The sequence below is a fragment of the Syngnathus scovelli genome, chromosome 17 (genome assembly GCF_024217435.2).
Source record: "Syngnathus scovelli strain Florida chromosome 17, RoL_Ssco_1.2, whole genome shotgun sequence".
Taxonomy (NCBI): Eukaryota; Metazoa; Chordata; class Actinopteri; order Syngnathiformes; family Syngnathidae; genus Syngnathus; species Syngnathus scovelli.
Window position 1 is genome coordinate 7,759,668 of NC_090863.1, and position 20,969 is coordinate 7,780,636.

Here is a 20,969-nt window from a genome sequence, read left to right on the forward strand (position 1 = left end):
TAAATGACTTTTTTTTAAACCCTGCATTGCAAATAAAAGTAACAGAGGAGACATCCCAATTTTACTTATCAGTTTTAGTGAACATTTGAAAAGTCCTGCATCAATCCGAATGCCGTGTATGCAATGAGATGAGGTACGCATGTACACACTCAGATGGCACAAAACACTGTTTTAAACAACTTGTAACAATACATACCGTGCAATACTCTGAACACTGAGGTATGCAAATTGTGTTAAAACAATTAAATCGACAAGTATATTAAATGAACATTAAAACACGCATCACTCAAATTGTCAGAATTTAGTGTTACATCAAGTCTATTTAAATGAACCCAATCCCACAGCGTGAACCTGCTGTGGCCGTTAGTCAAACCAAAGCCAAAGTATCGGGAGGAAAGTGATGATCATTTGAAGGGTCCGTGACTAACAGTGTCATAGAAAATACTATTTTCAATCTGCAGCATTTCAGTCCAAAAATCTCTGGCAACAACCCCTGCACGCAAGTATATAAAAAAACACGCTCAAATCGAATTGGGTGGAAACGATTTGTGAGCCGTGGATTGTCTCCGCCCCTAAATTACAAAACCCGGGTAGAAAAAAAAAAAAAAGAAAAAAAATGGACTGACAAATGGCATTCATTCTGAGTCCTAATAATCCTCCACCAGCAAACCACCTCCAACAAAGCACCATCAAAAACTAACAAAAATAAATAAATGACCAACCTTGAACTTTGGTTGGTGAAAGTAGCTTAGTCATAGTAAAGCGTGGTTACTATTCTGCCCAGGCACTTGAAGAGACGCTACTGAGATGCTTGCAGCAGCTTGAGATGAGCTTGAAAGGCATCGAATGTGTCGTCATTGTTCGATAGTGCAGGGTTTCTCAAACTCGGGACCTCGTGGCGGCTTGGGGAGGGCTACACAAAATAATTCAAACAAAAAATTTGAAGAAATACATCCCTACATACTTCAGTTTTTTGGCAATTAAAAGCGGATTATCTCGAAAAACTAATTTAGGTGTATTCTCTTATATCGTAAAATGGGCAGTAAATAAATGGCAGCCTTTGTTGAACCACGGAGCAGATTTGCACTTTGATACACATGACGAGAGCACGCATCTTATGGAAGCACAAATGTTAGGAAACATTACCACTTACTGTGAGTGTATATGTTTGCCTCCATCGGCACAAACCTCTTTTCTCATTCATGCTTCACTGAAATCACCACCACGTCCAAAAGTTCTGTGTTTTCAAGCCATTACCGGGACGTGTAGCCCATCTCGTGCAGTTTCCTCAGGAGGATCTGCGTCAGGTCAAAGGTTGTGAAGCTGATCCCCACCGCAATGGGCCCTTTGACCCAGTTCATGCTGAGGCCTTTATAGAGCCCTCGGATGACTCCTTCCTCGGAGACGATCTCCCTCATAGTGCCCAGGATGGTGCCGTACGTGTGACCGGTGACCCCGGCGGTCTGCATGCGCCGCCGCACCACGTCCAACGGGTAAGACGCCGACTGGCCGATGAGGCCGGCGCAGGCCCCGAAGGCCAGCCGCTCGTACGAGTAGGGATGCGGGCGTCCGCTTCGCTCTGCGTCAGAGGCCAGCGCATATAAGCTATTTCATATAACACCAAGATGTGGTTAAACCGTACCTGCATGAAGCTTTTTCAGCGTCTCGTAGGTAAAGAAGCTGAGGCCCGCATAGGGGACCACGCCCAGTATGGTGGGCGTAAAACCCCGATAGAGGGTCTTCAGGCCTTCTTCCCGGGAGATCCGTACAAAAACATGCAGAATGTTGCTGTACCTAACAACAGAGGGCACTGTTTCATTTCCACAATGTCTACCCTGCAAGTATTTTTGTTTCAATATTCCCGATCCAGCCAGTGTGTCTTTATAGGTAATTGCAGCCTTACATTTCTTTCGGTGTGACGGCCATCCGAGCTCGTACCATATCTAGAGGATACGTCAACATGGCTGCAGTGGTGCCGGCCATCGATCCGGCCAGTAACCTCGGGATTGGTGGGAGGACCCTGGATCAAACACCAAACAAGAAAACATCAGCCTCTCTTAAAACCTTAATCCTATCCACAGCGTAATAAATGAAGTGTGTGTATGGTGTGCTGACTCACTTCTCCTGAAAGCCATAATAGTCGCCCAGGAGACTTTTGTACTCCTCGTGAGCGCAGAACTGGATGGCGGCGTACGGGATGACTCGCACCATCGTGGCAGAGTTGCCGCGCCACAGTGAGAAGAAGCCATCTTTAAGATATGTGCGGTAGATTAACCTGTAGGCCTCCTGAAATACAAACAGCAGCTTACTTGTTGAACTGATCCTAATGTCAATAACGCAGATCAAACTTACTTTTGCAGAGAATCTTGCTGAAGACACTGAGGGGGAGAAAAAAAAAAACAGCCCGTTATTGGTGAATTCACTATGAGACACTTATACAGTTGATGTAATAAGTCTACACACCACTTGTGCAAGCCTTTCCTATAAAAGAATATTAAAAAATGTCTTGAATTTTCAAGGTTACTCAAATTAATAGTAGACAAAGATTAAAATGATTTCATTCTTTCATGTGACAAAAAAAAAGTGGCATTTGAACAGAGGTGTGTAGACTTTTTCTATCATACATTTACTTGGGTTCAGAGTCAGAACGAAACCACAACTACAATGTGGCAGACTTTGACAACCCTGACCTATAATCTAACTATAGCAAACAGTTTCCACATTTAGCCTTTCCCAGCATCCATCTTGCCTTGAAAGATGATTTTAGTCCTGTCCAACGGCGCAACAGCTGTTTTGGCCACAGCTCCTGCTAAAGCCCCCGAGAAGAGCGAGTTGAGGACAGAGCGAGTCTGCTTCAGGCCCTGTGCGGCAGGGAAAGGGTCACGTTTGAGTTAAATCAAGTACCAATAGTGCATGTTAACCATGTTTGTATTGCTGTAGATTATTAAATACAATTTTAGCCTGAGAATGATTGATGGCATCTGATGGGCCATTGGACAAAACTGACTTTTAGCATTCTTTATTTTTTTTGTATGCTGCAACATGTTCACAGCTAATTAAGAAAGACAAATATAGCACTTGTTTACTCACTTCTGACTGAGTGGAGGCCCGTGGCAGCACTTCTCCATGGGTGAGTGCTGCATGTTGATCCTGCACTCCACTCCCCATGCCACAGGACTATGCGGTACACCACTTACTTGAAGCGCACTCATGAATTACACCACTAGGGGGCAGTAGCTCTGGGAGCTGAAAAGTAGGGGTCAGAAAGGACATGGGTTCCATTTAAATGGTGAAAAACTATTCATTGGACACAATTAATTAAGGCCCGAGCAACAAGTCCGCTTCTTTACTCACTTTTAACACAAATCTGTCTCATTCTTGTGCTCATCATTTTAACAGGCGTTCACTTATTTGTATGATCTTTAATCAGGCCGAGACATGCCCACAATGTTTGAGAGCCTAAATTAGTCTACTTGATGATGATGTGTTCATCAGTTGCTCAAAGCAGATCATTAATTTAGCTTGTGGCTTCTTCACCTTGACGACAAGCCTGCTCACAACGCCCTAAGCATCTGACAGTTCCTGGCAAAAAAAAAAAAAGAACAGCGCATAACCCTAACCCCACCACCATGGAAGAACTTTTCCAACACATTATTGTCAAATACAAAACTGGAGAAAGGGTGGCGTTCATCAGTTGCTCAAAGAGCTCGTTCACTCTGCACAAGTCTTATCGCGTTCTGCAGATTATGTACAGTACTCCAACAAGTTCTGAAACTCACCACGACTTCGGACGTTAACGCATCACCTTTTCCCGTCACTTGCGTTTAAAAACACTCAATAACAACATCACACGGAACCAGTTGCTTACCTAATTTGACACCAGCACAATTTCCAATGTTTTGGAAAAATTTCCTCCGATTGTACTTTTCAATCCCGAAATCGTTTCCCCCGAAGACACTTTTCGTCATCAAAAGTTAGCCGAACATTGGTTTGGATAAAGCTAGCTAGCTGTTAGCTCGCTGCTAACCAACTGCTTACGTTTAATTTTACAACAGTAAATGCACTTCAATAGCTATAAGATAACTTGTCGCCTTATATGTACACTAACTAAAGTGATTCTATCATTCAACCGCACAGCGACTTTGAGTGGCTGACATCGTCCATGCCGCTTTTGCTGCTCCTCCTGTGACAAGCTGAAGAAACCTGCTCACCCCCACCCGTTCCTAAGGTTTGACAAGTGCGAGTGGTGATGCATTATGGGAAATGTAGTCTTACCAAGGCAAGACGTGCCAGGATAGGCCGGATGGAGGGGCGTCAACAGAAAATTCAGACCCGTTTAACCTTGAATTTAACACCCAAGTTTTAGCAGTTTTATGTCATTGTAAAGTGAAAATATGTCATCCAAATTTGACATACCACACAGAAGGGAATTGTTAGTACTCTTCAAACAAATCTAAATAGTTCTGTGCTCAACCAAACAGACCCACATCAAGTTACTTTGTGAGGACATTTAGATGAAATTTACAAAATTGCAGTACACTTGATATACTTCTTTTGACATTTTATTTTGGTGGTGTGAATTTTTTTTTTATTGTATAATGTGTGCATTGGTTCAATGCAAAACATTGGATACAGTGGCCTGGAGGTGTTTTTAAAAACATTATGCAACAATGTAAACAATACAATATACACCAAAGGGAATACAAAAAAACTATCATGGCCTTTGTTGACAAAGGCTTTATTATGATACCAACTCAGCATGATGAGTACGCTCCCCCTCAAAACATAATGCTGACTACAGCCTGTGCATCTCATATTTCCTCAGATAGCATTTCAAAAACAATTTAGCATAATATAATATCACTTTTCATTGCCACTCTCTTCCCCTTTCAGTTAGTGACGCCGGCACGTTTGCCGGTCCACAGCTCCCGTAGCTCCACCTGGCAGCCCAGATCCCTGAGTGCAGCCTTGGCAACGTCGCCACAATCCTGATGGGTCTGTAGCGCTTGCAAAATGAGGGCCTCCACGCCCATCTCCAGAATTGTTTGGCTGAAGGTGGGCTGATGTGACACCAGGTTTCTCAGCACCATGCATGCCTGTTTCTGCTCAAAAATGAGATGTAAACGTCTTTTACACAAAGTTCTCACAAACTGTTTAATTCTTGTTTGTTATGACTACATTTGGTTTTCATAAAGGAAAATACTATAGTGCGGTGCTGGTGATAAGGCCAGGGTAGAAAATGGGTGGATGGAGGGATTACCTGCACAGGAACAACACCAGAATGAGACTTCATGGCCTGCACAGCAGCTAAGGCCCCTCCTTCCTCCATGATGACCTTGCAGTTGTTGGCCTTGCGTAAAGCCAGGACGGAAAGGCATGCACAGCCCTGCTCACACACCTGAATAAGCATAGAAAAAGTTGGCAGTGCCCTTTCACCTAATATAGGTAGCAATGTCTTACAGCGGAGATTGACATGTGTCTGTTCATGGCGATGACAATGAGCTGGACTCCACCCGCTTTAACAACAGCGTCTTTCACATCATCATTTCCCGCGACGGCTCGTATTGCACTCAAGACCTGCCGCACCAACTCCTGCGAGGGCAAAAACAAGCTCGGTGACAATATGTTGGATGACGGACCTTTACAACCTGCACGTCTGTACCGATGACTCATAGCTGTCTGCAAGCAGTGTCATCATAAGCTTCAATCCACCCAGGTCGCAAATGTCTTGGCAGAACTCGTTCCTTACGGCCAAACGGGACAAGGCGGCACACAGCTCACTCAAAACAGAGCTATTGTCTTTGTGAGCTGAAGGTAGAAAGACATGAAACCATGATTAGGACTGCAATTGTGGAGTTTTTAAAAATTGATTCTACCAATCATCCCATTGATTATTCAAGTAATGAGAATAAGAAAATGTGCACGGGAGATAGTTGTACTATTACTGTCCACTTGAGGTCGCTGTCCCCACTTTCCACCATATGATAGTACATAATAATAATAATACAATACTTTAAAATGTGTATACATTGTAGAATACATATTTGGGTGAGTCTATTGAAGGTGTGGACTGGAATGTTACCCCCACAATAAATATTAGTATATAATTAGTGTATTCCTTACAGAGACATTGTTTTGGAATCCAGAGATCAATTTGCATGCCGTCTACATTACAGAGATTAGCCGCACTTACCTTTTGCAGACTCAATTAAGATCTTGAGGCCATTGTGCTGAAGAACAATCATCTTCGCATGCTCATGAGCTTGCCCAAACGTAACCCGGATATCATCGTCAAAAGTCATAATCCTGAGAGCTCCAGAGGCTTCCTTGACCACGTTTGCACATCCACTGTGCTGTTTGATGGCATTAGTCAGTAAAGACAGAACGCCTGCTTTGACCAAATCTTGTCTGTTCTGCTCATGTTTCAAACAACAATGACGCACAACGGAGATGGCAGCTCGTGTCAATGAAGAATCAGCCTGGTACTTATTGAGAACATCCAAAAGAAAGCGCTTGCCTTCAGCATCTAACAAGTCCGGCTGTCCGTCAGTTAGCGAAGCCAAAGCGGACAAAGCACACAATAGGACTTCCTGCTCTCCTATGCTATTTTGGCAGTAGGAGAGGATGATGGGATACGCGCCTTTCTGAGCCGCCAGGAATCTTTGAGCGAATCCTTGTGAACATTGCTCGGTGAAACATTTTAGATCTACAGCTGCATTTGTATTGTCAGCAGAGTCTTTTGCAATGCGGAGGGACTCCAGGGCCTGCAGGTGAAAGAAACGTGGTATAAGAAGTGGTAGACATTACATATAGTCAATTACTAGCAAATCTAAGATATACCTGTAAGATCTCATGCGTTTGCTCCTGTTTGTCATCAGATGGCACACCAGGTACAGCTTTTACAATGCAAATGAGGTCCACACCTGCATGTATACATCAGTTATCTCGGTTGGATTACACTGTCACGTGATCATATACACAACATAACAGATTTTTGCTAAATAAGGTTAGCCTTTACGTTAATTCAATACATTAACCTCGATGGTTAAGAATACTAACTGTGTCATGATTCAGCTAAATGTACATCTGCGTTACCAAGACACAAATAAGTCGTTTTTTATAATCCATTCTGGCAACAATACCTTGAGACTGAAACTGCTCTACAGCTTCACTCAAAGCCTCATCGGGATCCATCTCAAATTCGTCAATGTTTTCCCTTACAGCAGCATCAAATGTTTCCTGTGTGATCCTACGTAGAGCCATTTTCAGATCGATACAGTTACTAAACCTGTAATAAAGTACGGCAACGCCAGTTCAAAATATTGTTCCCTTTGCTAGTTGAAACAATTGAATCTATCGTGCCGTAACGTTCCTGTAATGAGGGATTTTATCATACAATCAACAATATCGTTAACGCCCTGTGTCTTCCCTTGCTGTTATCAACGAAGTCGACTTGCGCAATATGCGTACACTGGCTCTGCTAGTGATAAGTAATTACGTAGTTTATGATGGTCTACTTTAGTGAATTGCCGCCTGCGTAAAACGGTCTTACTCTTTTATGTGTTCGGGTGAAACATACCGTTATACAAAGTTCCTCAAGTGTTTACCTTGCATTGAATGAATGCGGCGATTGTCAAACTGAATGGCTTATAATATTATTTATATTATAATAACTATAACACACAACTTAATACATGAACGGGTGGAAAATGTACATACTTTGTTGTGCTCTTTATTACCATTCAAGTTAAAGACATGTATCAATCTGTCTGTCTGTCTGTCTGTCTGTCTGTCTGTCTATTACAGTATACACAAAACAAATGAGAGCAAGGTAAAACTTATCTTTTTATTTATTTAGGAACTAAGAAAAAGTTAAACCAAAATAATTTTTAATAATAATTTGCACAATGCAGTTTAGGTTGGGTAGCAGAGAAAAAAAAAGTAATGCGGTTGGAAGTTACAAGATGAAAAGCAAATAATTGACTTGTGCTTTCCGGGTTCCCGGTGGCAAATACTGTATTTCAATTTCGGGTTTTAGGGTGGACAATCGTCTGAATTTGCATTTTGTAAGTGAAGATTTGACACTCAAATGAAAATGCCAACATTGAAATGAATATAAAATAAGCAAATTACAGATGATAATTACAGATGTCATGAGCGATCACCACTCATGGTTAGCTAAGGTGCAAAATGAACATTAGGTGTTAAATGTAGGCATACTGTTAAACAAAAAAAGAAAGCAAAAATCAACTCTTCATTGTGAAAAGCACAATATAGAATGTAAAAAAGAAATACATCCGTCCCCTCCAAAAAGAACAACAAAAATAACTTAATGTAAATACAAAATAAATCCAACCTTTTAACTACAAGTATGAATGCAATGAAACATTTACAACTCCGATGTTATTTGCGCAAAGCAAAGTGTATTTTTCTTGGGATGACTCCAAACAAGCATTCAAGTGAGTCAGTTTGATGCAAATCTAATCAATTACTTGACTACCCAGACAGGGAGAAAGAAGTACCAAGTTTGGTGGGGGGGGGGGGGGGGTTCTGCCCCGGTCAAATCAAAACTACCGTATTTTCCGCACTATTAGGCGCACTTAAAATCTTAAAATTTACTCTTGCGAGGCTATTTCATTTCAAAATAGGCTGTTCCGTTATTGTTTGAGTATGTTTACTGATCAATATCCAACGGAATCATAAATAAGCAGCACCAATGTGTTAAATCAGTCTTTAGTTGGTTCCGATCACTTTTATGTGAGAGAGTTTGAGAAACGTGATTCTTTACAGGGGGCCGCCATGACACTTTGCTGAGGCTCATGGGAGTTTGAGGGTAGCTAATGCTAAAATGATAGCTACTATACGCACTAGGCTATTTGGCTGCTCCGTTAATGTTTTCGAGTAAATTTACTGATCGATATGGAAAGGAAACATAAGTAAGCAGTACCATTGTGTTAGATCGAACTTTAGTCGGTTCTGATCACTTTTATAGGAGATAGTTTGAGAAACACGATTGTTTACTGAGGGTCATTATTGGCTAGTGGATGCATACTGCAACGCTAGTGAACCTCAGTTTTTATTTTCAGTTTTATTTTATGCGCCTTTTAATCCGGTGCGCCCTATATATGAAATAATTTCTAAAATAAAAAAAATCAACGAGGGTGCGCTTTATGGTGCGAAAAATACGGTATTTGTGGAACAGCCAACCTTAAAATGAACAGTAAAGAAGAAAATTATACAAAAATAACGACAGGAAGGAAACATTTCTTCACTTTTCAGAAATTGTATTTGCCAAACTGTCCTCCAGAGTACTCTGTTGACCATGACTGGAAAAAGCCAAGAAGGGGGTCGAACTGGCTGAAGGTTGATTTATTTGTTTTCTATTCCTATTTCCACGTATTTGCAGTCTGCGAGATGGACGAGCGAGAGGGTATCATGTCCAGCAGGTACTCCCTCTGGCGTGCGTCTACGCTGGCCGAGGACTTGTGTCCGCTCAGGCTCGGGTTCACGTACGCCATTGTCACACCTGTTGGGGATGAGAAGAGCAAGTCACATCTCACGAGAATCATTTTGCCGGACAAAAAGGGCAAAACCTTTTTCTAAAAAAAAAAAAAAAAAAAACACACATCAGTCACATGTTGGTGCATGAGTTTGTGAATTTCCTCGCTTTCTAAAAACATCCTACACTTGTCCCTGCGGCCATTCAAACACACCCGTGTTCATATGGACATGGCCGCCTTACATCCCTGCAACACACAAACGGGCGCAAAGGAGATGGGAATCCTGGAGAAAAGTTGGAACCTCCACCCGAGGGGACTGCGATTGTCGTCTGAGGGTCTCTTTGGGCCAGACAGCAGTTTGAAAGAGAGCAGGTGAAAGCGAGTCTACCTTTGTTGCTGTTGCTCTGCTTCTTCCATGCAGTGGATGAGGCACTACCTCCGCTCATATTCCTGTTGCCGCCGACTCCGCTGCTGCTCACTTTTGAAATCTGGACAGAGCGCTGGGTCACATGCTCGTGCTTACCTGGCCGGCTGACCAAAGCGGCGGCGGCCACGGCGCTCTGCAGCTGAGAGGAGGAGGAGAAGGAGTGGGGGACGCCCCGGATGCCGCTGTGGGAGAGCTGGCCCGGGGAGCCCTAAAAGAGGAGGGACTCCACTTAAGTACAATTCAAAGATGGAGTGAGGAGCTATTTGAACTTTTGCTCACCTTGATGGAGTGATGGTGGATGACGTTGGCCCCTCGGTGCATGGAGGCCGCTCGGACTTGCTTGAGCTGCTGAGACACCAACTGCTCCGCCTTCAGTGACGAAGCGGACGACGAACTTCCGTGAGAGCCGGACGACGACGTCTGCTGAATGATCCGCTGCTCGATTTCCTGCTCTTGCTGCAGCGCTTTGACAAATGCGGCTTTAAGCCTGCTGGTGTGCTCGGCTTTCAGGGCCTTCTTCTGATTGGAGGACATGCAGTCTTCGCAGAGGACGGTGCCTCCTTTGGCCTTGTCCTGTCTCCACCTGCACGTGAAGTCGGTATTGCACTGGGTGCACATGTTGGGGTCTCTGAGGGTGGGCTTGAATGGAGGCGCCCCCGTCTTTCCTGAACAGACAGATGGAAAACTCGAAAAGTTTGAGGGGGCTTGTTATAGCATTTGAACCTTGACCCTGATGTTTATGAACGACATCTGTCTATATGTGTTTCAGCACTGGCTGTGCTTCAACAGCCATGCAGGGATGCTAATTGTTAGCCTGTGTGCAACAACACACCTCTGTGAATGGTATCCAGCAGGTTCTGGACCACTTCTTCAAGTCCCACCAGGTAGATGAACTCATTATTGGCTGCTGAAGGAAGGAAGTTAAACTCTGGAGCAGGGGGCTTTGGAGGGGGGATTTCCAGGAGCGTCTTCTCGAGTTGCTTCCGCAGAGCCAGTTTGGCCGCAGCTTGGCGGCTGGCTGGACTGTCATGGGCACCCACTAGAGACACGACGCCGCTTCCTGAGGAAGAAATCTTCAAACCCGATGAGCCCTGTGAACACGAGAGAGCCGAAGAATCCATCTGTCTATTCATCTTCTATCCTGATTTTCCTCAGAAGTTGAACTGGAACCTCTCCCAAAATTTGAGGATTTTCTCGCCGGTGCTGAAGATACTGACCAATGAGTTTGCAGAATTTCCAACTCTGATGAGGCCTGCTTGCACCATGCTTCTCTGACCCTGGCCAGCAGGGGCTGAGTTCCTGGCACCCAGCAGCAATGGAGGCGGCCCCCCTGAGCCGCCACCTCCAGAGGCTGCCAGCTGTTGCTGCTGCTGCTGCTGCTGCTGCTGGCGGAGAGCCTGGATCTGCTGTGGAGATAAAGAGTTGGGCTAACCGGGACAATGGGAGGTGACGCCACACAGAACGAAGCGGCATCGGCATACAAAGGGCACAAAACTGAAAATAATGATCCTCGGAGAGGCTGATATTTATTTTCATACAGAGCTCGCATTTGTGTACCTGTGCTCCTCTGACCAGAGGTGGCATGATGATCTGTGAGCCATGTTTAGATGACACCTGCTGCCCACCACGCACCAAAGGTGGAGGTATGACCGTGCTTGAACTTCTACCGGACACGATCTATCAGCAAAACAGAGACAGCCAATCAGAGAAAGCCAATCAGAGACAGTGTCAGCCTGACATGATTAGTTAACCTGCTGTGAGCCTTTGCTGCTTGCAATTGTCCCGCGTATTAGAGGAGGTGGAACGGAGGAGCTGGACAGCCCTGAACCCTGAGGGATGGCAGTTATTCATGATTATTTACTTTGTACACTGAACTATATTGATTGGCCACGCTCCGAGTATAATCCAAATAAATATAATTAATCAGTGCTAATTCCCGTTAGCCATTTTGCATGATACTAGCATTAAGCTAGCATTGTGTTTGCCAACCCTAAGTGAGACTAGGGACATATTTTATATTAGGAAAAAAAATCTCTCTGACGCTACATTGCTGGGTCTTGAATATGTTCCCCGTGATAAATGGAACTTGGCTGTATTTGGGTATGCGTGTGAGATGATTGTGACTTCTGCTCACCTTCTGAAGCGTGTCCCTTTGTAACTGGCTCTGTCGGAGTTTCTTGAGCAGCACCAGCTTGGCCTCCTCCAGCCTCAGCTCCTCTTTCAGCTGCTTAATGATGCGCTCCCGTTCGCCTGGGCTGCTCTTCTGCACCACACATGAAATCAATTGCTTACAACAATCACAACCCTGTCTGGTCATGGATCCTTCGTTCATTTGGAGGTGTCCCATCTCACCATGAGGAGGTCTGTGTCCAGGTTCTTCAAGTGGTTCAGGCCATTCATAGGTGGACTCGGGGAGTCGTTATCTGACAAGATGATGACGTCGTCATCATCATCCTCTTCAGGGGATGGAGGTCGCGTCTCCCTTTTTATACTGTCAGACAAAAAGAGGGCGAGTGGGCATTGATCATGTGACTAGGCCCAGAATGGACCAATCAAATTTGAAACAGTACGCAAAAAAAAAAGAAAGGTTTGAATGATGGGACAGCTTTTATCTTGAAAGGTATGCTTTTGCTGTAATTTCCAGTGAGGTCAAAGAGCACTGCATCATTTAGTGAGCCGATTATTACATAAAAGCCAAAATGTCACAGAGATAATTCAGAGTATGCCAAATGTGAGGCGTACAGGCAAAAGCTTATTTTTGTTTATACAGGCGACGTGTATTTTTGCATTTTTATGAAGCATAAGTCCGTGCATGAGGCCCGTCTGCTTGAGCCGCCCTCTTTCTGTGTGTGTGTGTGTGTGTGTGTGTGTGTGTTTCCTCAGGGCTTAGCGCCATCATCACTTCCTGTGGATTAATCACTACTTCCAAAGTAGTCACATGACCTCAAAGTCATGATCACGTGACTTACTTTTCCTCCAATACAACCCCGCTTCCCCTCCCTGCTTCTTCCATGGAAGTCGCCATGGCAACAACCGGCTGGAACTGGTTTATGACACACGGCTTCATTTTGTGTGCGTCGACTTTTTTTAGGGTTCAGGTGGTGGGTGAGTTGTGAGAAAATGGAGGCAGAGCAAAGGCTAAAGTTCAAAGTCAACACTGAGTACTGTTGTGGCCTTTTCTGTAGAATGCAAAATAAGAATAAACTTTCAAAAGTATGTTTGTGTCCTAAATGTACGGCTGTCCATTTTTGCATAGCGCTGGTTTTCATTTGTGGTTGTGCTGGAGTGTATCCCAGCTGACTTGAGACTCTTGTAAATGCTCCAATCGGGACAGGAATAAGCTAGGAATGCCTGACCTCGGGTTCAGGACCTGCCATGATTCTGGACTTCTTTAACTAATTAGGATGGTCTCCTCTGACAGGTTCTTTCCACGGTTTCAAGTAGAGAAGAGTTTCTTACCCTTTGGAAGTGCTCATGTCTACGGGCTGCTCTCCAGTCTGGATTTCCACTTTGATGGTAGCCTTCACCTCGCTGGCAGCCAACAAGCCAGCAGACACTTTGGGCTCTGTGGGCTGGAATCGGCTCACGGTATCCACATCCTTCTCCAGCTCCCTATTAGCTGTGTCGTTCCGTCCAGTTTGATTGTCCAAGCTCGTTTCGTGACCGGCTTCGTCTTTCACTGGCTCAGATTCCACCGGTGGCGTCAACTGCCCCGGTTCCTCATTTGATCCAGTCCCGGGCGGACTCTGATCATCATGTTCCAGTTCTGATTCGGGTTTAGGTGAAATTGCCTCCTGGGCTGTGGGTTGACACTGCTCCATCTTGGGCTTTTTGCTTCCATTGTCAGGACTGTGAGGTTCTGTAGTCTGCGGTGTTGCATCCCTCTCCAGCGCCCTCTTCTGGCTGCGCGTCTGGCGGACGGCCTCCTCAGACATCCCCTGCGGAGACATCCCGAACAGGATTTGGTTACATATGTGGATTAGTTGGAGGGCACTTTAAACATATCTACTGAGTGGGTCAAAGATCAGCACCTCATAACTCCCAACACAAACCCTCGATGCTTAAACGAACTAAAACTCATCAGTCATTGAAAAAGTTTGTAATTTTCATTCCACTCATGGGTCAGATTAGCTAAGATTGAAGGATCCCGTTTCTACCTTTGAAATAATGAGCACCATTAACATTTAGAGAGCTTAATTTTGCACCTTCAAAGATGGGAAGATCCTGTTTATAAGGTAATTTTTGCTTTCATTCAGAAACCACGGAACTCCACCAACCGGTCTGTTCATTAGGTACCCTGTATAAGCAAATGAGCTGTATAAAAAAATTTCTTTGCTGAGGTTCAGGTTCATTTACATTTTTTTTTTTTTTTTGCAGTGGCGTTGGCTCATCCTAAACAGCCATTTTGAAACCACAGCTCCCCATATTTCCGAACATGATTTTATAGATATTTTAACGCCAATATATTTTGCTTTTGTGACGTCTAAACAATTAAATAACCAAGGATTTGTGAAGATAATATTGGGTCAAGACATTTTGAGTATTGCTGCCTCCAGTTAGTACTTGCTGCTCTGCATCATTTGATCTTATTCAAATACAATCGCTGCTGCTACAATTGTCTGGCGGACAAAACCGACCTTGACTCATTGGGAGCGAACACGTGGTTTGTAAAATGGCCTTCAGACAAAACAAACTGGATTAGTATAATCACAAGATGCCGAGTTAAATTCCCCAACATTGATTATGCACAACGTCTCCGCAATCAAGTTTTATATTGAAGATAACTTGGAGGGCGAAGAACTACACGGGGGAATTTGAATTGGAGCATACAATGAAATATTCATCAGAACTCATGAAGCCAAATGCAAGAGAAACGATTTGATTTTTTTTTTTGCCCACTCATAAAACATGTCCATTTTTTACCATGTGATCTTGCCTATATTGTACAACAAATTTGGCAGATGCAGACATGACGAATACAAACAGTTGCTTGTTCAGTCACGCACACTGCAACGCCCGCTCCGAGTCTTTCAGGGTCAAATCCAAAGCCGAGATTCAAGGAGACATTTGGTCACACGCCCTACGGCACCATAATGATAATGCGCATCTTTAATCCATATTTTCAGTATGTGCGGAATCCCTCATGGAATCAGTTGAAATTTAAAAGGAGGTTAGCCGAGAAACCAGCGAGGAAAAGACATTTCCAGATGACCGTGGGAGGCTTTTTCTCCATGTTGCACCCTTCCAAGTGGCAAAGAAAAAAAATCCTTATTCCAGCCAACACAAGAGTCCAAACTGTACCAAAGGTTGACATGTTCTGAGTTTGACCAACACGGTATGCAGTGGGGGACGACCTTTGCCCATACTGTAGTTCACAGACGAGATAGTCGGAACTGTCATTTGGAATACTGTATAAACTTCCAATTTGGCATTAAGTGCATCGATGTTGAGCGTCATACTCATGCATACAGAACATTGGAGCGAGCCCCTCAGTCTGCCCGGCGATAAGTGACAGGATTGCTTATGTGTTGCGGAAAATAATTAAAATTACAAACATGACGGTGTGCATGAAGCGGACAGAGGTTAGCATTTTTTTTCCCCCAATATGTATACTCTGACATATCTAAAACACATATGACATGACCCTTCCCAGGATTCAGCAGGACACACAAAGCACTTTTCCCCCAGAACTGGTTTAAACCAGTTGGCTGGTGCGTGCATATGTGTGTGTGTTCATGTGTGTGTGTTCATGTGTGTGTGTGGTTGAGGGAGAAGCTGAAGCTTGTTTTAACCCTCCAGGTGCCGGAGCAGACACTCGGCTTCCACAGTGGCGGCCATTACGTGTGTCTTTGTGCGTACGTGTGTGTGATGGCACGAAGGACATACAGTAGCAGCGAGATGACGGCGTTACACACCGAGGGAACGCCGTCACGTACCCTCTGCGACCTCAGGCCAACCTGATCTGTCTTACATGAAGTTTCAATGGCTGAATGGTTTCAAATTTCTTTTTGACTTGCATTTCTTCTGCGCTCTTCCCAACACACACACACACACTCATTCCAAATAACATGGCAGACAACTAAAACGAAAGTCATTTCTTCGTTTTGTTCCAAAATCTGAGCAACCTCAAGGGTGATCAGTGCGTGTGAACTAATTAGGTTTGACCTTAGATGTTCTATTGTAGTCGATTAAGTTGTCCTAAAACGCCAGCACTCAGCTTAAAATGGCGCCTTTATACACAACAGCGGCCGAGTACACAAACAATCTTGTCTAGCGGCACTCTCTAGAACATGGACCACAACAGTGTAAAAAAATAAAATCATTCAGATAACGGCTAGTAATTTCAACTTAACCGACATACTCACTCGATGTAATGGACTGAACTGTCAGCAGATGACACGTAGCGCGGTGAGAGGACAAAACCTTCTCCACTCTTCTTTATTTATCTGACCATTCACCAAGGCTGACCGCCATTTGTTCACAGACAATACCACACCGATTGTTTAGACTGCTGTTGTTGCATGAAGTGACACCTCCAAGGTGTTGACCACACCACCATACCTAAAACAAAGGCAGGCATTCACCAATCAAAATATAATTACTGGCATGAGATACATGTAGAAGACAATTTTTCAACCCATGGCTCAATCAACTGGAGCGCTAATGCTAGCCAGCTTGGCTAACACTGGTATGTCATAGTAATTAGTAACTGTCTTGGTTAGCATTAGCTATTCATGCGTACACAAAACAAACAAACACACTATTGGTACAGCTTGGAGGCAGCAAAACCTGTAAACTTCTGGATTGGCTGTTACAAGTGACACTTTAGAAGCTTTAAATTTCAACAGCAAGCCAGTCATGGAAACTTGTGGCAGTATCCCACACGAAATTCACATTTCACCACCATCGCTCAGTGTGCACGTTACAATCTGCTATGCTAAACGTATAGGAACATTTTAAGCGTTAATCAAAATGGATGAACACTCGCACGTTTGTACATTCAAATGTACAAGTACTGCAATATATGGGAAGGTTATCTGACATAAGGCCATCTGATAAGTGAGGAGTGATGATATTATGCCATAAGACCTTAGTATTTCATCAGAAGTACAAACATTGCCACAGATGAAGTTAAACAGTCATATCTGCTGCTTTGACAAGAAATGCTGCTTGAGCTTTGTCAACATAACATCAACACACACACACACACGGGCGTCCATTATAAGTAAACCATCGGATAAAGTTTGAAATGCTTCGTAATTCACAATGACAAAATTTGATAACAACTGTTCTGAGTTGCTCAGTGATTCTCAAACTGAGACTTAACTTTGAAATGTGTAAAATAACATACAATAAATCATGTCATATAATTTGGGGGAAAAATACATAACCAAAAATTCTGTTATCCTTGCACACGTGCAACATTTCCACAAATGCAATATATCCTATAATACAAACTACAATGTTTGCCAGATGATCCACCAGCACATCTACAAAGATGTCCAGAGACAACTGCTAGGTTTAGATTGCTAGAGTAGTAGGAAGACAACTTGTGCCTGCTCACAATGCCCTGAGCATCTGACAATTCCTGATCGGGAAGAACTCCTGTTCTGGAGCAACCTCCCAAAGCACACGACCCGGGTTTTGTTGGTCAAGTGAGTTATCCAGGAGCCAAAAATGTGGACGACATCAAGATGGTCGTAACAAGTATGGATAGTCGTTACTATTTTTTTCCTCAGACCAATACCACTACGAGTACAAGATCCAGCACCGATACCACTAAAATCCCCCCCAATAACAATGACAGATTTTTTTTTTTTTTTTGAAAAAGCTCTTCCTCACCCAAAATAGTATTTTTTTAGCTTTCTTAAAACGTCTGTTAAAAAAAGATCGACTCCATCGAGCTTATGCAGACCAGTCCTGGAACTTTTCTGACACACCTGGAAAACCTTGGAAACATTCCTCCCTAGTCCTAAAAGTCTGAGAAGCCCTGGAATATATGACACACTGTAAATGTGTATGGATTGTGCGTGAGGGTCTAAAAGTGCGTGTGTGCGTGCGTGTGCGTGCGTGTGTTCAGCTTTAAGAGGAGGAAGACTACGATTGTCACAGCGAGAAGTAGGAAGATTAGCTACTAGATAGCAGAACCAACAGTGGTGGCTGCCTTGGGCTTCAAACGAACAGTAGCCTCCGCCGTCCACGCTCCACCGCCCCGGTAGAGCCCAGAAAGCAAAGTCGGCCCTTTAAAAACTAAAGCCAGCCCACGATACATGTGCACCAAGCCGGCTTTTTAAATGTTGACACCGCCTCGGAGGAGGTGATCTCGTGAAGGAGTTAGCGAGCTAACATTAGCTCCGCCGCACAAACAACAACAAGCAGTCACTTTAGCACCCATGTTCAAGGCTCACATGAAGGCACCAAAAGGGCCACAACACATACTTCCAGTCAAAGTGTGTTTTTTAAAAGAAGTCCCCAGATCGGGTAGTCACTTGCAAACAACACCCACACGGTCAGAACCGAGTCCAAATCTCTGACCTGGCTGTTCCCCGATGCGGGACAGCCGTCATCTCAAGCGAGGGGGGCAACAACTTTCAAAAACATCACGTTTTTACAAAGTCAAACTTGAGTGTAGCAAACCGGGGGGGTGATGTTTACCTTTCTGTCCCCCTCCCGAGGGAAAATGATCGGAACTCAGTATTGTAACCGACCGGCCCACGACCGGAGCTCGCCGCCGCCGGCGAGTAAACGTTATAATCCTCGCTTCATTTTCACCACTTGGCTGAACAAGATCCGCTCCGGTAAGCGCGACAAGCTTCGGAACATTTGAAAAAGAAACAATTTTGCCAGAGCGGGACCCCCCTCCCCTTCCCACGGCTCAACCTTTGGCTCTGCGGAGAAGTGTTACTTTTCAACAGCCCATCAGCTTCTTTATCGTCATAGATAGGTGGAGGAAGACCTGGCTCCTCTCGACGAGACCGAATAAAAGGCTCCCCTCGATCCACTCGCTAAAAACTTCGGCTTCACCCCCCCACACCCCCCAACACACACACACAGTCAACTTACTCGGTCGCTTTGTCGCCCGCTCGTCGCCGATGGTCGACCAAGAATTGTTTAATCTGCTGTTAACCTGGATAAATCGTTGCTTTTTTAAATCAAGGGGATATCCTCTTTTTTTCGGCCCTCCCCGCTGCCGTGTCTGTTGCCAAATAATGCGCCTCAACACACATGGAGCCGCTGCGTCCTCTTTAGTGGGCATGCGCACCTCGGCATACCAGGGCGACGGGATCACATCATGTAAACCGATGACCACCACGGCCCAAGGTTGGAAGGATGAGCAAAGTCAGGGTACCCCCCCACCCCCCTCCCTGGACTCCCTCGTGGGGTGACCCAGGACTGATTGCATCCTGCACGCTCACTCACTTCCATCCAACCATATTACAGAATCATGTGGGCATATCACACTTTATTAGCCATCAACAACGGAGTCAGCTTTGGGAAGTAAGAAGTGCAGAGTGGTCTTGAGATACGAGTTTGAATCGTTTTTGGTCGTGCTCATAACTCAGAAAACTCATCATATGAAATAATCCAACCAAAAACTATTGTAATGTGTTTTGAATCAGGAAAAACAGCAGCCGATAACATCACACTTCATAGAACCAGGCAGTAATGACATAATCACAAAGATTAAAAAAATAATTAAGTTTTCTTGTTTTACACAAGTTCTTTCATCACATTTTCTCCTTCGAAAAAAAAAACAATCTTTCGATAACTGAAAAACTGAAGTTGCATAAATGTGCACACCCCTGTATAACTGGGATGTGGCTGTGTTTAAAATTAACCAATCATGTTAGATTTGAGTCAACACACACCGGCCAGCATTTCAAGTACCATTGATTCATACCAAATTAAATTTCAGCAAGTAGGCTTTTTCAAACATTTTTTATTTTTGTTTTGTTTCCTTGCAGAAGCCTGAGGATTTCCTGCTCATGCTGATTTGGATTTGTCCATAATTCTGTCTATCGTGACCAAAGCCCCAGTTCCAGCGGAGGAAAAAGAGCCCCAAATAGTGATGCTGCCCACGCCATCTTAACTTTAGAAGTGTTTTTTGACAATGAACGGTTTTGAGTTTGCACTAAGTGTATCATTTGGATTTCTTAGTTTACCCTTATAAAACTAATCTGTCGATTACAACGCCTGGCACACAAAGAACAGAGCTATCTAAGTCCTGCAGAAAATGACAAAACTAGCAATTCTTCTTAACCGAGCCAAGTAGCTGAGCTGGATTATCAACTTGTCAAATATGAAAATAGTTTTCATGTGCATTGCTCCAGGGTGTAAAATGACGGTTCTGGAGATCCTTCCAACACTTTCAGTTGCATACATTTCACTTGTACACCCTTTGTGGATCTTACAATGTCAAACTTATTGTTTGTATTCTGTCTCATGACCACTTCAGGTCTTATAAAATACAACAGTAATGCGATGTGACATTATATTTGGTTTCACTTGGAATTGTTTCAAATGATTTCATTTGTAATTGTCACCAAGGTCTTCCCATCACGAGTATGTTACACTAAATAATGATTTTGACATAACCAAAACCGCAAACTTTGTACAGATCTTGCCTTTTTTTTTTTTTTAATGTACGACACACTTATATGGTACAGACAGAAGAAGTCAGCATAAGCACTGGAGAGTGGAGGGGGGGGGGGGGGGTGCTCTCTAACAGGTTGGGGGGGGGCTTCGACTGAGTGCTTTGTCAGCTTCATTCTAGCGTCCAAAGCTTCTCTTTAGATGATGCTGTGTCATCAGGTCTGATTGTCTCCCTCCTTTCATCCCGCCGCTCCATCTCCTGAGGCCATACGTTAACTTGACTGCGGAAAGGCATCTGTTCACTATTATCCTAATAAAACTGGATGAAATAAATACACGTTTTAGTAACATAATGCTAAACTGGTCCGCTCTTTATCCTCTTTTTGCTTCGTTAATATTATTAGTAATTGAAGTTTATGTCTGTCTGTAAATGTGTCCAATTTCATGGG

General features: G+C 43.9%; 3 protein-coding genes across 10 annotated transcripts; all 3 read right to left on the reverse strand.

The window, feature by feature from the left end:
• Positions 1–56: 56 nt before the first annotated feature.
• Positions 57–4,229, reverse strand: slc25a42 (solute carrier family 25 member 42). Its single transcript, XM_049747316.2, has 8 exons — positions 3,869–4,229; positions 3,091–3,246; positions 2,750–2,861; positions 2,353–2,378; positions 2,120–2,286; positions 1,904–2,020; positions 1,643–1,794; positions 57–1,579 (listed from the first exon to the last, which is right to left on the reverse strand). The coding sequence occupies exons 2-8, from the start codon at positions 3,166–3,168 to the stop codon at positions 1,254–1,256; spliced, it is 978 nt and encodes a 325-aa protein (XP_049603273.1). The 5' UTR covers positions 3,169–3,246; positions 3,869–4,229; the 3' UTR covers positions 57–1,253.
• Positions 4,230–4,546: 317 nt separating this feature from the next.
• On the reverse strand, positions 4,547–7,473 carry armc6 (armadillo repeat containing 6). Its single transcript, XM_049747311.2, has 7 exons — positions 7,143–7,473; positions 6,841–6,923; positions 6,194–6,764; positions 5,663–5,808; positions 5,461–5,592; positions 5,261–5,398; positions 4,547–5,102 (listed from the first exon to the last, which is right to left on the reverse strand). Exons 1-7 carry the CDS (start codon positions 7,261–7,263, stop codon positions 4,890–4,892), a joined length of 1,404 nt encoding a protein of 467 aa, XP_049603268.1. The 5' UTR covers positions 7,264–7,473; the 3' UTR covers positions 4,547–4,889.
• Positions 7,474–7,832: 359 nt separating this feature from the next.
• Positions 7,833–19,167, reverse strand: LOC125984934 (transcriptional repressor p66 alpha). Of its 8 annotated transcripts, none has more exons than XM_049747275.2 (12): positions 18,991–19,167; positions 16,293–16,488; positions 13,387–13,865; positions 12,280–12,418; positions 12,062–12,190; positions 11,679–11,756; positions 11,485–11,604; positions 11,145–11,333; positions 10,760–11,018; positions 10,207–10,592; positions 9,889–10,135; positions 7,833–9,526 (listed from the first exon to the last, which is right to left on the reverse strand). In XM_049747275.2, the coding sequence occupies exons 3-12, from the start codon at positions 13,860–13,862 to the stop codon at positions 9,387–9,389; spliced, it is 2,163 nt and encodes a 720-aa protein (XP_049603232.1). In that variant the 5' UTR covers positions 13,863–13,865; positions 16,293–16,488; positions 18,991–19,167; the 3' UTR covers positions 7,833–9,386. The 8 variants fall into 8 exon arrangements, with proteins under 8 accessions (XP_049603232.1, XP_049603233.1, XP_049603235.1 ...); XM_049747276.1 differs by lacking the exon at positions 18,991–19,167 and adding an exon at positions 18,583–18,724; XM_049747278.2 differs by lacking the exon at positions 16,293–16,488 and having other exon boundaries at positions 11,145–11,330; positions 18,991–19,166.
• Between the last annotated feature and the right edge of the window lie 1,802 nt (positions 19,168–20,969).